This window comes from Echeneis naucrates, chromosome 10 (genome assembly GCF_900963305.1).
Source record: "Echeneis naucrates chromosome 10, fEcheNa1.1, whole genome shotgun sequence".
Lineage (NCBI taxonomy): Eukaryota > Metazoa > Chordata > Actinopteri > Carangiformes > Echeneidae > Echeneis > Echeneis naucrates.
Window position 1 is genome coordinate 11,635,391 of NC_042520.1, and position 15,625 is coordinate 11,651,015.

Sequence of the window (15,625 nt, forward strand, 5' to 3'; positions counted from 1 at the left end):
TTTCATTCCCAGGCCACCAAATTCACTGCAGATCGATATAAAATACACACGTTTGACTGTTTGTCATGTAATGAAGTAAACGTCATAATCTGAACGAAAGATTGAGGAAACGTGTATACGTTTTTATTTTTTACCGACTTATTGCAGACATTGAAAGAAGCTTGAAGCTGAAACAATATTTTTTGCTTGAAAGACTTTAATCGATCTGAATATTTTATTTGCTGACAAATTCCAGTCAATCCACACTGATCATTGGTAGTTTTAGCTCTAATGTATACAAAATGTTGCTTAAACCAGGTTTTACTTAATAAAAATGATATAATTGAGTGCCATAATAATTATTACGAATACTCTTAGTGTATTTGCGGCAATTACAAATTTTCCTCCAGCCAACGGTGCATCCTCATATGAAGCTGGATCCAGACTTTTCTGGCACTTCTCCTTGATAAATGTTTGATGATGATGATGATGATGATTGAAATATTAAAACTATTACATATTACTACTACCTGACTGTATTCATTCTTTCAACATAAACTGACAAGAATTTATTTCACTTTCTTAAATAGAATCAGCAGCATTACATAGACACTTTCAGAAATGTGCTATTACATCAATTGAACCATGTTGTTAAAGTGCAGCAGAATTAATCTGGCATGTGCATAGGGTACACGGGTCACAGATTATTAAATCAACATCATCCATCTTCAAAACATACAAACATAAATTGTGCGTGTTTATATTTTGTGTCAGCTCTGACAACTTAATCTGAGGCTGCAAGGCTTCACTGCTCATAGAGAATGCAACTCAAGCTACAAGTAATCTCTTAGTAGTGTAGTGCAACAAATAATGAAGATGCATATTTTTTACGTGTGACATATCTTTTTGGTCACCGTGCAGATACAGCAGTCAGTCTATCTGTACAGGTAGTCTGCCTGTATGTTGGCTGCTATCTCAGCCTCCCATCTGTCTCCATTGTTGAGCAGCTTCTCCTTGTTATAGAGCAGCTCCTCATGGGTCTCTGTGGAGAACTCAAAGTTTGGGCCCTGAGGGAGGAATTGACACAAAAATAAATAAAAATAGAAACGAAAGCTCTGCTGGTCTAAAAGCAAGATTGCAAGATGTGTTTCATGCTCAACAGTAGGATTTTAATTGTGGTTTGGGTGTATGATGTGCTTTTTGATTACAATCTTTATTTATATATAATTTTGAGGAAGATAAAAAAAAAATTATTTCAGCTAAATGATCTGCTTAAAAACATGACTTCTTACCACAAATCTCACCAATCAAAGGCTCAAAGACATAATGTTCACACTGTCTCACTTGAAAAGCACCACATATTTGTTGACAACAAAGAAAGTACAGGGCTGATTCAACATCCTTCAAGCCTTTAAGTGTTGTGTGATTATGTGTAATCAGAGTAAATAAATAATGGGCATGTAAAAGTGAAACAGATTCCCTGTACAAATATTTGCCAAATATTTGACGGCACAAAACCTGAAAGAAGCCATTTAATTTAATCCAAAATTCCAAAGGAAAAATAACCAAAACAAAGTTTCCATTTTTTTTTTTTTTTAAACAAACACACTTTGGTTCAGCACAATCTTACCTCCACAATGGCATCAACAGGACAAGCTTCCTGGCAGAAGCCACAGTAAATACACTTGGTCATGTCAATATCATAGCGTGTAGTTCTCCTGCTGCCATCAGCCCGAGTCTCGGCTTCAATGGTAATGGCCTAAATTCAGCGTAGTGCAGAAAGTGAAGAGTCAAACAGGACAGAGAGAGATATTAGCAGTTAATTTATTACAAACTTAAGTATTGTAGAATTGGGTGCAGTATGGGGATACATTTGTGAATCTGTAGAATCATATTGTGATGTGATAAATGTTGTAAAACTATACATTTGACACTAAATTGCACTAGGTAAAAATCCAAACATGGATTATAAAAGCAAACAATGAGACATATAGGAGGTTTTTGTTTTCTACCAAATTTTACAACATTTTAAAAAGGAGATGCGTTCAAAATTATTTTTCCATTACTGTGTCCAACAATCCCTTCAAGTTAAACTACAAATTGTGCTTACTGCATTACTTCATTAATAAATTCTGGGATTTATTAAGAATTAATAAAGAAAAAAGTAAGAAGTTGTCTCTAAACAGTTCACACATCTCATCTATAAAGCGACAATATAAATAGACTCGAGCACTATTGCTGTGAGCTTTTATAGCCAGAACTGTGTATTAGTGCTCACCTGAGCAGGGCAGATGGCCTCACACAGCTTACAGGCAATGCAGCGCTCCTCTCCATTAGGGTAGCGGCGGAGGGCGTGCTCTCCACGAAAGCGAGGTGACAGAGGCCCCTTCTCAAAAGGGTAGTTGATGGTGGCAGGTTCTCGGAACAAGTAACTCATGGTCATCGCCAAACCTGCAAGCAAAAAAATAGTGATGACTCCTGCAAAGTAAAATGTCATATAATGCAGGTTTTATTTTATGTTTTTTTTTGGGTGTTTTTATATATATATATATATTATGCAAAGAAAAATGCATCAGTCCATAATTCAGTCCATAATTCATCAATCAACTGAGCCTTAGTCTCTTTTGTTGGACAAACCAGATTTAACTCTTTTAAAACAGGTCGTCAATATGAAGTTTAATTTTCATCAAAGTATTTGTGTATGTTGGGGACCTGAAAGCAAATAAAACTTTTATTTAACCTTTCCAAAATTTGACAGATAATTGTACTGACTTATCATTAATTTGTTATTATCATTTTACTTGGATGCCACTGCATGTTTTGACTCTTTACAGCAAGGATCAGAACAGACAGAATAATACACAATTATAGCAAAAGGCCGGTGTATGGACTCAAACCACAGCTGCTCTGCTCACTTTAAAGAAAGATTTGCTCAGAAAAATTTAAATATATTGGAATGTCATTGAGTTTAATCCTATGTATTCCTCAGAAATTCTGCACTGAACGTACAATGTGTTACCTCTAAAGAGTTCAGTCCAAAGGAGGGTTGTGGCAGCTCGGTCAGTGATAGACTTCAGGTCTGTGGGCAGCTCCTGGGCATTTACATACTCTGTCAACAGCACAGTGGGAGACAAAACTAAGATTATTGGCCGCATGTTTTCCCTGGATTTAAACTGGCATATACAAAGCATGGTTTGCAGCAGTACTCACTGAAGCCCTCTCTCTGTGCGCTGAGGGTAAATGGGCGCACAACACCAGGACTGTATCCAAATGGGCCTGGAGATTCAGAGGTGATGGGATGAGCCTCATTTTATGCATATATACATTTATTGTTAAAGTGAGGGGCAGCCTACCTGGCTTTGAGTAGCAGTGGAGAAGACGCAGACTCAGAGAAGTAACGTTTGACATCTGAGCAAAGAAGGCAGTGAAAAATAACGCTGGAAAAATAAACTAATAGAACACACTAAGTGCTGTTGACTGAAGGGAGTGAGGAGGAAGGGAGACTACAGTTGACTGAACACAACCATCCTGTAATCCTGGCGCCCCAAATCCCGGCGAAGACGTCATCGCTGTGCCGCATTTAGGTTTTATGCCGGAGTGGGAAAATCAACAACCGAGCTAGTATTATGTGATTAAGGAGCGTTCACGTGTTGGTCGCCATGAACAGAGCAGAAGCGGCACTTCTTTTTTCAAAAAGTGGCCTGAAGTGGTTATTTTATTGTGTAAAATACTGCAAACTAGTAAAAAAAAAAAAAAAAAAAAAAAAAACAGGAATGAATAAAAAAAAAATTACGCAATTGCAAACGCATCACATTGTAGTTAACATACTTGTTTCCATTAGTGTTAATATGATGGTTTACTGCAGACGGGGAGGATCCAGGTACTCTGCTGAACCCTGTTACGGTCTGAGGGCTCACAGGCTACAGACGCGCCATGGTAATTAAATACCCGTGGGAAATGTTGGCTTTTTGGTTCGGACTTTAGCAAAATAGAAAAAAAAATAATGCAGTTTTTTTTTTTTTTTTTACAAAATAAACTGCTTAACTCTAATTAATCAGATACACACGTGCCTAAACACCAGATGTTACTCATTTACATTCTTGGAGGTGATAATATGATACAATTAGGTCGCCATCCATCTTCACCAGCAGATGGTGGAAATTTGGGGCAATTTAACAACAACAACGAAAAAAAAAAAAAAAAGCTCGATAGACCTGCATGGCTACTTTATACCGAGACCGTAAATAATCCACAATATCCATCTCGCCCTCATAATAAACTCGAATTAGACTTACCTCTCAAATTTTGATGAGCAACAGGCTGCTGTCCCTGAACTGCGCAGTTGTGTCTATGGTGCATTCAAGTACGCCTCGTTAATTTATAGCTCTATGTGAAGATTGATTTACTTTTTTTGCGATATTTTCATCTTTGTCAAAATTACCTTCGAGTTTACTATAGTTATCTACACAAAAAAACCTAAATAAATACTATAGGAAAAATAGAAATGACACAATAAGCTGCAAACTTAATTTATTATTCACTCTGATTTCATGTTTGCTGATCGCCTCTGTAAGAGCAATAAAGGATCACATGCCACAAAAATTGTATTGTTTTTTATTGTTATAACATTGCAGGCTTGCATTGTTTGGAAGAGGGAAGTTGATTTTTCAGTCATCCTGCTTGTGTAATATTGATAAAGCGAGAGAGAGAGAGAGAGAGAGAGAGAGAGAGAGAGAGAGAGAGAGAGAGCAAAGAAAGAAAGAGAGAGAGCAAAGAAAGAAAGCAAGCAGAAGTAGGAAGTTGGTCTTCCACTACCATCTCTACAGGGTTTCATACTTTACGTTTACAGCAACGAATGAGCAATAATGACGGAAATGTAAAAGGTAACATATACACATTTTAATGGATTTAAGTGTTCTCATGCAGTGAGTATGTTTTTGATTTCAACTACTTTGAACTAATCCTTAAATTAGTTAAGTCAAATTAAAAAACATGTACTTGTATTACAATCGAGCACAGAAGAGCAATTGCTGTTGAGCATCAACACAAATACCTGGTGAACGAATAATTTTTACTGCTGAATGTCTTGGATATTACGATACGTGGAAGTGAAAAATCTCTGTGTCACGAAGACACCAGCTTCACAGTAATGGCATAGTAATGATGTTAAAGTAGGCAGGCACATGGTGCCAATGACAGCCTTTTTTTTCTCTCAGTAAGATGTTAAGTCTGTCGAGTCCAGCCCAGAAGAACCTCAGTGAAGAGGAGAGCTCTGGATCTGATGTGGGGTCAGAGGTGGGTCTGGAACCGGAGACAGACCGATTTGGCTTCATTTTGACCAATGGATCTACAGCTGGGTGAGCAGTTCCCCCTGTATGCCTGTCTACTCTACCAAAAAGTTAACTACGGTGGCCTCAGAAAGTATTCACACCCCTTGAGCTTTTCCCCATTTTGTCACATTACAACCACAAACATTAATACATTTTATTGAAATTTTGTGTGAAACACCAACACAATGTGGCACACAATTGCGAAGTACAAAGAAAACTATACATGATTATTATTATTTTTTTTTTTTACAAATAAAAAACTAAATAGTGCAGTGTGAAGAAGTATTCAGCCTCCTTGTCTGCAACCAACCAGCTTCATGAAGTTCAAGGAACACACCAGACAGGTCAGGGATAAAGTTGTGGAGAAGTTCAAAGCAGGGTTAGGCTATAAAAAGATTTCCCAAGCTTCTCCCAAGCATCTCACGGAGCACTGTTCAATCCATCGTTCGGAAATGGAACGAGTATGGCACAACTGCCTACCAACAACCTACCAAGACACTGCTGTCCACCTAAAGGTACAGGCCGAACAATGAGAGCACTGATCAGAGATGCAGTCAAGAGGCCCATGGTGACTCTGGACGAACTGCAGAGATCCACAGCTCAGGTGGGGGAATCTGTCCACAGGACAACTATTGGTCATGCACTGCATAAATCTGGCCTTTATGGAAGAATGGCAACAAGAAAGCCATTGTTAAAAGAAAGCCATTGTTAAAAGAAAGTCCTGTTTGCAGTGTACTAGAAGCACTGTGGGGGACGCAGGAAACATGTGGAAGAAGGTGCTCCGGTCAGATGAGACCAAAGCTAACACGGCACATCACTCTGAACACACCATTCCCACTGTCAAACATGGTGGTGGCAGCATCGTACTCTGGGGGTGCTTCTCTTCAGCAGGGACAGGGAAGCTGGATGAAGCCAAATACAGGCAATCTTGGGAGAAAACCAGTTGGAGTCTGCAAAAGACTTGAGACTGGACCAGAGGTTCACCTTCCAGCAGGACAACAACCCTAAACATAAAGTCAGGGCTGCAAATGAATGGTTTAAAACCAAACATATTCATGTGTTAGAATGGCCCAGTCAAAGTCCAGACCGAAATCCAATTGAGAGTCTGTGGCAAAAATCTGAAAACCCCCGAGTACAAATGCTCTCCATCTGATCTGACTGAGCTTTAGCTGTTTTGCAAAGAAGAATGGGCAAAAATTTCAGTCTCTAGATGTGCAAAGCTGGCCGGGACATACCCGAAAAGACTTGTAGCTGGAATTGCAGCAAGAGGTGGTTCCACAAAGTATTGACTCAGGGGCTGAATACTTCTGCACACTGCACTTTTCGGTTTTTAATTTGTTAAAAAAAATTAAATAAAAATAAATAAATAAATAATGTAAAATTTTCTTTGTACTTCACAATTGTGTGCCACTTTGTGTTGGTCTTTCACATAAAATTCCAATAAAATATATTTATATTTGTGGCTGTAACAAAATGTGGAAAAGTTCAAGGGTTATGAATACTTTTGCGGGCCACTGTATGTCTCAAGGTGGGAAAGAAATTTTCATTTTCATTTTCATTTTCATTCATTATCAAAAACGTATAATTCAATTAAATGTTTGATTAAATTTAAATTGATTTGTAATATTCGTATACCTCAAGTAATGTAAATGCAAATACTTACAGTGATCAAGCACAGTAGGCTGCTACTGATCTGAAGACTTGAGCTGTGTAATACTATGGTCTCTCAGGTCTAAATCATGTCTACATGTGGCTTCTTATCATCTTATGGTCTTAAAGTGAATGTGAACTACATGTGCTTTAAGATATTAAGAATTTGCTTTCCAGTTGACAGTTTACAAGAGGCATCCCAGTCTGTTGACGCCATAAATTGTATGAACTAATATTCATTTTGAAGCAAAAACAAAAATGTTCAACGTGAAACTTTGTAAGACCTGTTTGATGTGCAGGAATTGGCCGAAGTGTAGGAATTTTTGATGAAGAGTGCAAACTGTAATGAAGATAGTTCACATGAAAAATACTGAACATTTTCACCTTCAGACAATAAACAAACTCAGTCAGAACCAAGTGACTCCATATTTATGCAGGACTCAAACAAAAAAAATCAAGGTGGGAGGATGTAGCTAAAAAAAACCCAAAACCCTAAAATCAGGATAAGACCAACTGAACAAACAGGTATCTGACTTAACACTTTCCTCACTGATAACATCCTCCCCTGTTGCCATGGAGACCTTACACCGCTAACGTGTGGTTTTCCTGTTTCCTGTCTCTCTGTCAGAGCACTGTGTTTCTGTAATGACAACTCACAAAAGTGCATGCACAAACAATGCCTTGAGGGCTTTGTGTCAGTAACTTTGAGAGGTCTAATGCTGAACAGTCAATTAATGAGACACACAAAAGAGGGTGATTGCTGTAAGATATATTTACGTGGGGCTTTGGGTGTTGTTTTTGTTACAGAAGTGTGGGTCCATCCCCTGAGCTGGTCAGACAGAGGGAGACCAAGTGGATCAACATCATTCTCCAATGGGATCGGATGTTGTTGAAGAAAACCAGCAAAGTATGTCTAATCAAGATATTTAAAGTAATTCGATGTCATATTAATCAAACCCAATCTCAATTAAACGCTGATAGACCTTTTTGCCATTGATATCTAAACATGTTACAGTAAGAAAAGCACTTCAAACAACTAGAGGGAAATGTCAACAACATAAATAAGACCTGCCACAAAATTTCACAGCTTTTCCCCCGACATGTGCCCCATCCAACAGCCAGCTTCAGTGCAAACCAATTCACTATTTCTGCACGATCATGTTGAAAAACCAAAACAAATCAGCAAATCCAGCCATTCATAAACTGAGTGATGGCTGGATTCTGTTTGATTGCTTCAGTTTTAGGGCCACGGGTTTGACTCATTGTCCCACTTATGTTCTTTAGTGTGACTTTTCCTATTATGTCAACATGCCTGCTGCTAACGTCCTATTAGCATGCAATACAGAATCACAAAGTTACTCTTCCAATTTCTCTTCAGGTCAAGCTGCAATGTCAGAAAGGCATCCCTGCCTCACTCAGAGCAAAGGGCTGGCCCCTGCTGTGTGCAGCCACTGAGAGGATGAAAGTAAATGAAAACCTCTACAAGGTAAGAAACCACGTTGCAGAGTGCAGTGCGATTAGTGCAAAGTAAATGAGTTGATATGAAAAGATTAAAGATTAAAAAATTGTGAGAATCAGCTGCTATTCTCAGTTTTGTATCAGCTTTATATTAAATGTGTAAACATCTCACAAAGTGTTTTTTTTTTTACAAGTCTCTAGATTCGCAGCCTGCTCTGCCGAACTGGGTGGATGTGATTGAAAGAGACCTGGATCGACAGTTCCCCTTTCATGAAATGTTTCTCTCCAAAGATGGACATGGGTACCAAACATTTATTTTATAAATACTTTATATTATATTATATATGCGCTTTTTTTCTGTTGAACTTTTGGTAGCTGGGAACCTTTACTTATCTTCTAGTCAAAGGTGGGTTTTATTGAGCTGTAATAATGAGTATTAAACTAACCCTAACCCTGACTGACTATTGTGGTGTGTGTGTCTGTGTATAGGCAGCGTGGTTTGTTCCGGGTGTTGAAAGCCTACACCCAGTATCAACCAGAGGAAGGTTACTGCCAGGCACAGGGGCCTGTGGCTGCAGTGCTGCTGATGAACATGCCTGCAGAGGTAGCAAATAGTAGCAATATGTTTATCGCTCTCTTAAATGAAAGTGTTGCAAACCCATCTAAAACTTTTTCATCAACCTGAATTTCAGTGGAGAAATCGTTTCAGACACTGTTTAAGTCTGTTAAAATGCTGTCATTTTGGCAGTATGTCATCTCACAAACACTGGTTCAGATCTTAGGGACATTTTTTTTGTAATAGGGTTATAAACGCACAAAAAATAATATGGATATAATGCTCACCTAATGTAAATGTAATGGCAGGAGGCCTTCTGGTGTTTGGTGCAGATCAGTGAGCAGTACCTGCCAGGATACTACAGTCCTTCGCTGGTGAGGAAATGCACATTCCCATATGTGTACTTTTTTCACACATGGGGATGTTTATGTAAATTTACAGTTTACATAAACAGATATTTCAAATATATGGCAGTAAATTTAATCGGACAGCAGACTGAATTTGTTATGAATCAGCCCCAGCTCAACAAAACACTAATGTGTCCATTATGTTGTGTAGGAGGGAGTCCTGTTTGATGCAGGCATGCTGACGTGGGTCTTGAAAAGGACATGTCCAGCTGCACACAAGCACTTGCAACATCACGGAGTGGAGCCTCTCATGTTCGCCACTGACTGGCTGATGTGCCTGTTCACACGCCACCTACCATTTAACACTCTGCTCAGAGTCTGGGATCTGTTTTTCTGCTATGGTATATTTTCTACATAAGCGGAGGATCATACAAATTACAATTGCCTTTCCAAAGGAAAAGCAACTAATTGTGTAATTTTATAGGAACAATAATCTTTATGTCAATATAATACTATATTGATTTTCAGAAGGATTTGTTCCAAAATACCTGAAAGTATGGGATGGCTGTCATATGGCTTCCACCGTTACCCCCTGGTATTATCTATACATAGTTGCCTCTCTTCTTGTCTGTGAAGGGGTGCGGGTGCTGCTTCAAGTGGCAGTGGTGCTGGTCCGTCGGGTGCTAGGTCGTGCGGATCAGAGGAAGCAGTGTCAGGGCCAGATGGAGACTCTGGAGAAGCTGAGGGGCGTCAGGGAGCAGGTCCAAGAAGGAGATGACGCCTTTATAGCAGAGGTGATAAAATCATAAAATCTGAAAAATCTAAACTGCTGGTGGCTGCCAGATACTACAAACACAGACACATCCTTTCATAAATGTATCAATTTGCCAGAAATGAACTGCTTGATGGTAAAGCCAATTCAATTTAGGAGAAAAGAGAGAGAAAAGTAACACTGTTGTATGTTACCGAGAAAATAGCATAATAATTGTAAAGGGATATTTTAGGGAAAAGGGAAATTGAACCAAAACAAGCTGACAGCAATTTACCTCCACACATTTTCACCGTCCTTTCCCTGTACTCTCAGGTGTGCTCCCTGCCGCTGTCAAGCAGAGAGCTGGAGAGACAGACAGAGAAAGAGCTGGAAAAATGGAGGAAAGAAAGACCATCATCCAGCTTTGACCCAAGACGTCGCTGCCATGGATTTCAGATGGCATGGGCAAGGGCTCAACATAATAAGGAAGAGCGGGACAGGAAAGAGAGGCAGAAAGGGAACCTGTCTGTCCCCCTTTCTCGCTCAGCTTCCACTCTTTCACTGTCTCCTTCACTCCTTCACAAGAGGTTGCGGAAAGGGGGAAAAGCTAACACAGGAGACTGGGAAGGTGGCAGTAAAGTTGTGCGGCATCTTTCAATGGGAGCAAGGGAAGAGTGTAGAAACTGGAATCAGTTCAATTTTAAAAGGGTACAGAGTGTTAAGGAGGAGGACAGCGAGGAACACATAAAACCAAGAGACTCAAAACCAACAGCACAAACTGAAGAGAATGCACCTTTAGAGGAACCTGAAAAGATGGACAAAAGCCAAAACACACCAACACCAACAGAGCAAACAGAAGAAACGGTGACGGCCAAAGAACAGATGGAACAAGTTGAAACTAATGTCACTGAAAATGAGGAAAGCCAACCCTGTGAGATAAAGGACGACGAAGTTATTTCAGAGCAGACAGAAGAAACCAATGAAGAAACAGAGCCAGGACCTGCCAACGATGAGACGACTGAAAATGATGTTCAGCCCACTGGTCAGGGAGACGAGCTAGACTCTGACAACTCACTAGTCCTGCAGCAACAACCTGACAAAGGCCAGGATCAGGAAACTGAGGTGAGAGAAACAAGGGAGGACGAGGAAAAACAAGTGTCTGAAAGGGAACATTCAGCCCCCGTGGGGGAAAATCAGGAAGAGAGACAGACAAATACTGATGCAGACACACACCCACATGAAGAAATTCAAGTAAGCGGAGACTCTGCTGAAGAACAGATGATTCAGGCTGACATGAAACCAGAGGAGGAGACAGGAAGTATGTATGAGCAACAGACACAGATGGACCTAGTCACTGAAGTTTCAGAAACAAGAGCTGAGACAAACAGCAACATCGAAGAGGCAACTTTGACAGACCCTGATCCAACAATGGAGACAGAGACTCAAGAAGATGTCATCGACGAGACACACGAAAGCCCACACAATGACGCACTTGAACTGAATAGTGTTGAGATATTCGCAGTGACTGAAATCACAGAAGAGCGTGGCATCCAAACAGAAACAGCAACTGAAGAAAAGGTGGAGGAAAACACAGCCACAACAGGTCAATTACAGACCATAATAATACAGACAGACTCAGAAACAGACGTAGATACCAAGACAGAGGCTGTAACCGCAATAGAAACATTAATCTTGTCTTCAACTGAATACATCCAACAGGAAGACATTGATGTAGCGGCATACACAGTGGAGGAAACGCCAATACCAGTTGCAGATGACACTGTGATAGAGTCAAGTAAAACTGTTGATCATTGTTCAGAGACAGAGTGTGATGCAGTGGCAACTGAACCCCCACAGGAAAAAGAAGAAATCATTTTCAGGGAGCACATAGAGGCACCTCTTCTTGACGATGGTCCGAGAGAGGCAGAGGAAACATTAACTGAAACTCAGATGAATGCAGAGACTCCCAACTCTGTAGCACTTTCAGACGAGGAGGCCTCAAAACAGATCGAAGTAGTGAATCTCATCAAAGAGCCTGAAAGGAAATCAAGTCTACCAGAAATGAGTGTGTCAGAGGAACCTGCATCTGAAGAACCAGCAGTCACTGTGGGTCTTTCAAAGGAAGAGGAAAGGGCAGGAAATGTTCCCCAAAACACTGCAGAAGATGATGTTTTCATACGTACTCCTAACATGACAGATAATCTAAATACTGACAGCAACCCAAATGTCCAAAACACAGACGATTCTCCAGCTGAGAGAAACAACAGCAGCCTGACAAAAGCTATTGGCCACCGGAGTAACCGGTCCTCTGGTGATTTCTGTGTCCGTAGATCTTCGAGCACCCGCGATTCTAGGTCAGCACGTAGGCTCTCTGAAGATCTCTTCAGTGTCCCACAGAAAACTGGCCAATCACAACCTATCTCTAACCAGCCAGATGTTAAACACAGTGAATCACTGTCCAATGCTGCAGCTGCAAACCCAATTCAAACACCTACTGATGTGATTCAGATTTCAAAACTCACCTCATTACTGAGTACAGAAGTGACAGAGGAAACAGAAGAGGAGAAAGAATCGCCTGCTGACTCCAAACATTTTGGTCTGTTTCGTAGACTAAGAGGACAGAAGCCAAAAAAGCAAAAGGAAAAGAAGGCACAGAAAATGCAAGTCCCCAAAATATTGATCCAGGACTTCAGTGATGGAACTACAACAGGTATAATGGTTGAGAATGAGGGTGCAGAGAATCTTAGCTCTCGGGAGAGGAGGAGGCGGCGGAGGGAGAGTGAGAGACGGGAAAAAGAGGAAGAGAGATTGAAGAAGAAGAAAGAAAAGGAGATGGAGAAGGGGAGGGAGCGAGAGAAGAGGAAACCTCAGACAAGGGGGAAAAGTTTTCAAGTCCAGAAGCAGTCAGATGAATTCCCTCAATCTACAGAGACCGGCTCAAAGACAGTTCAATATTCTACTTATGCAGAATCTTACTTTTGACAAACATTTGCAACATTACCTGGAAGGATGAGTGCATGGCTGTGGTTGCAGCTTCTGTTTAGTCATAGCATAATATTATTCCAAATAGGAAGTGGCTGTCAAGGCATTCAAAACATCTGCATCACAGCAATAGTTGTATTTTATGTGTGATGATGGCGGTCTCGAGGACATTGTCATTTCTGCTGTTTATTAAAAGTTTTAACTACAACCATGTTGAGCAGAGCACATCCTTCTAGATCCAGTTTCATTGTCCTATCTGTTGCAGCACTGTTTTGAGAAACAAATATTTCCCTTTTCCCATATTTTTGTTATACTTCAATCTTGTGACATGTAAATAAAAAGTAAATGTTGTTTACATTACTTTGTTTTATTTGGAGGGACTTTTTTGCCAACCAAACAGGAACAATGAAAAATCAAAGTTGTCCATTGCTGTTTTTCAAATAGTCCAGGTGGTATGATGCAAAAGCAATGAAAGTGGAGACACATGCACCCACTTTCAGGTCAGTCAATTTTTTTGCAGTCACCATCCCATCAGCCTGCTATCACTATACTTTAAGTGTCATCTTCGCTGTCACTGGCCAACACCTCTTGAGTTGTCACTGGTTGAGTACTCATCTGAGAAGATGAGGGAAGCACAGATCCAAAGAACAAGGAACAAAACTGTGAGGAAAAAAAACACAACAAAAACATAAAAGGGGAAAGTGTTACAAGTCTGAAATTTACTCAGTTACATTTTTATCCAATAATTGAACAAGTTAAAAAGTAACATCCAGCCATAACTTTTGGCCTGTTTTATCACTATGAGACAGGCATTTTGGCCATAACTTAAAAAATGATCATCAACAGCTGGAGCACCATTGATATCAGGAGATGCATTATGAGCAACATTAAATTGGGTGGTGAGGTATGTGATAGCAGACACAGAAACCGCAACTTCTTTCTTGTTTTTGTTCAATATAATTTTTTTCTTATCACTGATTCCTCAGAGTGGAACACAGAACAATTGTGTAATTTGTGAACTCCCACGTCAAAAGTCAGGCATAAAAAAAAAAAATTAAAAAAAAATCACATTTTCGAGGCTTGGAGTCATGGTGCATGACTATAACCAGGCAGAGTAAGCTGAGATATTTTGAGAAAACAACTGAAGACGTAGCTCCCAGGAGGAGAGATAAAATATGTGTTCATACTTGTATTTTGAGCTTAAACACAAAACCACTAAAACAGAAGCTCAAATCTCATCACTGCCAACGGTATGGTGCATTTTAAGACATGGACTCAGTCAGAAATTTATAGCCATTGCCACAGAACTCCATTTTATTTAATTTCTGCTCTTATCTAAATATCTCTTTTACCTTTTTATTAGGTGGTCTGCCTGAATCGGCTGTTTCACCTTCCGCCACCTCTTCCTCCTCCTCACTGTGTTTCCTTGTCCTGTGATTGGCTGCTGCAGGCTCTTTTGAGTGTGTGGATTCAGCTAATGCTGGTGTGGGTGGACATGTGGTTGAAGGACCCTGTGCAATACTAGTATCCATGGCGATGAGGTAGGAGTCTATGTCATCATTCATGAAGTCATCAGGAGGGGGAGGGACTGGTGTTTGCGTTCTGAGAAATGAAATGAATGAGGAAGAAAAAAATAAAATGTCATTCTCATACCAAGCTTCTATGTAAGCCCAATTACATATTAAAAAAACTAAATCAAGGTGATCCCATTTGCTTTAATTTCTGGAAATTTCAAATTGAACCCAATAAGAATTTTATTGGTCATGAAAAAGGCATCTTTAGTCCTTATGTGAGGCTGATCACCTTAACTGTTTGTACTGAGAAGCTACAGTTCACACAGCTACAACCCTAAATACAGGCAGATGATCTTAAAGGACAGTGATCTTCCTCTCACTCAGAGTTCGATGGCTGGAGAGCTAGGAAAGTAAAGAACAATTTTGAAAGAAATTACAGCTGGTTTCAAAGAGGGAAGAAATCTGCCCTGCAATGTTTGACCTGGTTCATGATTGACATGATTAGCATTGTACTACAGTTCAGCTACTCAGAAGCAGGCCTGAGCACTCACCTCAAACCACTTCTGCCCTGTGATACATTTATAACAAGTGAAGATTGTGAAATAGTTGAAAGTTCAATTGATCACATCCATGACATTTGCAATTGTTCATAGTAAATTTTAATTTTACTTACACTGGCGCACAGATCATGTGTGCTAAAGTGCTAAAACCTAACAAATGGTCTGTCTGAAGAACCTCAGACTGGCAGTCAATTAACTGCACTAAGAAAATATAACTGTCCACCAGGTGGCATGCCATCCCTGCAGAGTAAATGCCTTTTTCCCCCCACATCTGCGTGACATGAAAAAAATCCAGCCTATTCATTTTGATTCAAGGGTTACCGTCTTGTGTTGTGTTTTCGGTGGTTGGGATCATCAGAAAGTGTAGCCAGCACAAAGTCGCCCTCCAGGACACTGTCTGATACTGAAAGCACCACAGGGCTGAAACACATAGGCACACACAAAATGTTAACATCAGTATATTATATAAACACAAGCAATCAGCTGACAACTGTATAT

At 40.0% G+C, this 15,625-nt stretch overlaps 3 protein-coding genes across 5 annotated transcripts in view; 1 reads left to right on the plus strand and 2 right to left on the minus strand.

The window, feature by feature from the left end:
- Positions 1-10,770, minus strand: ndufs8b (NADH:ubiquinone oxidoreductase core subunit S8b). 2 transcript variants are annotated; one of them, XM_029512985.1, is made up of 7 exons: positions 10,508-10,770; positions 3,333-3,364; positions 3,190-3,255; positions 2,999-3,088; positions 2,258-2,430; positions 1,610-1,738; positions 1-1,046 (listed from the first exon to the last, which is right to left on the minus strand). In XM_029512985.1, exons 1-7 carry the CDS (start codon positions 10,549-10,551, stop codon positions 915-917), a joined length of 666 nt encoding a protein of 221 aa, XP_029368845.1. In that variant the 5' UTR covers positions 10,552-10,770; the 3' UTR covers positions 1-914. The 2 variants fall into 2 exon arrangements, with proteins under 2 accessions (XP_029368845.1, XP_029368846.1); XM_029512986.1 differs by lacking the exon at positions 10,508-10,770 and adding an exon at positions 4,275-4,321 and having other exon boundaries at positions 3,333-3,387.
- On the plus strand, positions 4,775-13,413 carry tbc1d10c (TBC1 domain family, member 10C). The gene is made up of 10 exons (XM_029512979.1): positions 4,775-4,862; positions 5,196-5,336; positions 7,767-7,866; positions 8,338-8,445; positions 8,612-8,718; positions 8,907-9,021; positions 9,282-9,347; positions 9,532-9,721; positions 9,957-10,114; positions 10,405-13,413. The coding sequence occupies exons 2-10, from the start codon at positions 5,200-5,202 to the stop codon at positions 13,051-13,053; spliced, it is 3,630 nt and encodes a 1,209-aa protein (XP_029368839.1). The 5' UTR covers positions 4,775-4,862; positions 5,196-5,199; the 3' UTR covers positions 13,054-13,413.
- rad9a (RAD9 checkpoint clamp component A) overlaps positions 13,245-15,625 on the minus strand; it is a 6,370-nt gene continuing 3,989 nt past the window's right edge. Inside the window, exons 9-11 of one of the 2 annotated variants that reach the window (XM_029512981.1) lie at positions 15,449-15,547; positions 14,406-14,655; positions 13,245-13,713 (exon numbers count right to left, since the gene is read on the minus strand). In XM_029512981.1, the coding sequence (XP_029368841.1) occupies positions 13,606-13,713; positions 14,406-14,655; positions 15,449-15,547 (457 nt within the window). In that variant the 3' untranslated portion in view covers positions 13,245-13,605. The remainder of the gene's footprint in view (positions 13,714-14,405; positions 14,656-15,448; positions 15,548-15,625) is intronic. The other variant, XM_029512982.1, reaches the window with a different exon arrangement.

Excerpts from the sequence above, each read along its gene's own strand:
- tbc1d10c (XM_029512979.1), top strand. The coding sequence starts at position 5,200 with ATGTTAAGTCTGTCGAGTCCAGCCCAGAAGAACCTCAGTGAAGAGGAG. Across the intron at positions 9,722-9,956 it reads GGATCTGTTTTTCTGCTATG|GGGTGCGGGTGCTGCTTCAA; the intron begins GTATATTTTCTA and ends TTGTCTGTGAAG. Across the intron at positions 10,115-10,404 it reads ATGACGCCTTTATAGCAGAG|GTGTGCTCCCTGCCGCTGTC; the intron begins GTGATAAAATCA and ends CTGTACTCTCAG.
- ndufs8b (XM_029512985.1), bottom strand. The coding sequence starts at position 10,551 with ATGTTGAGCCCTTGCCCATGCCATCTGAAATCCATGGCAGCGAC. Across the intron at positions 3,256-3,332 it reads CCACTGCTACTCAAAGCCAG|GCCCATTTGGATACAGTCCT; the intron begins GTAGGCTGCCCC and ends CTGAATCTCCAG. Across the intron at positions 3,089-3,189 it reads CGCACAGAGAGAGGGCTTCA|AGTATGTAAATGCCCAGGAG; the intron begins GTGAGTACTGCT and ends TGCTGTTGACAG.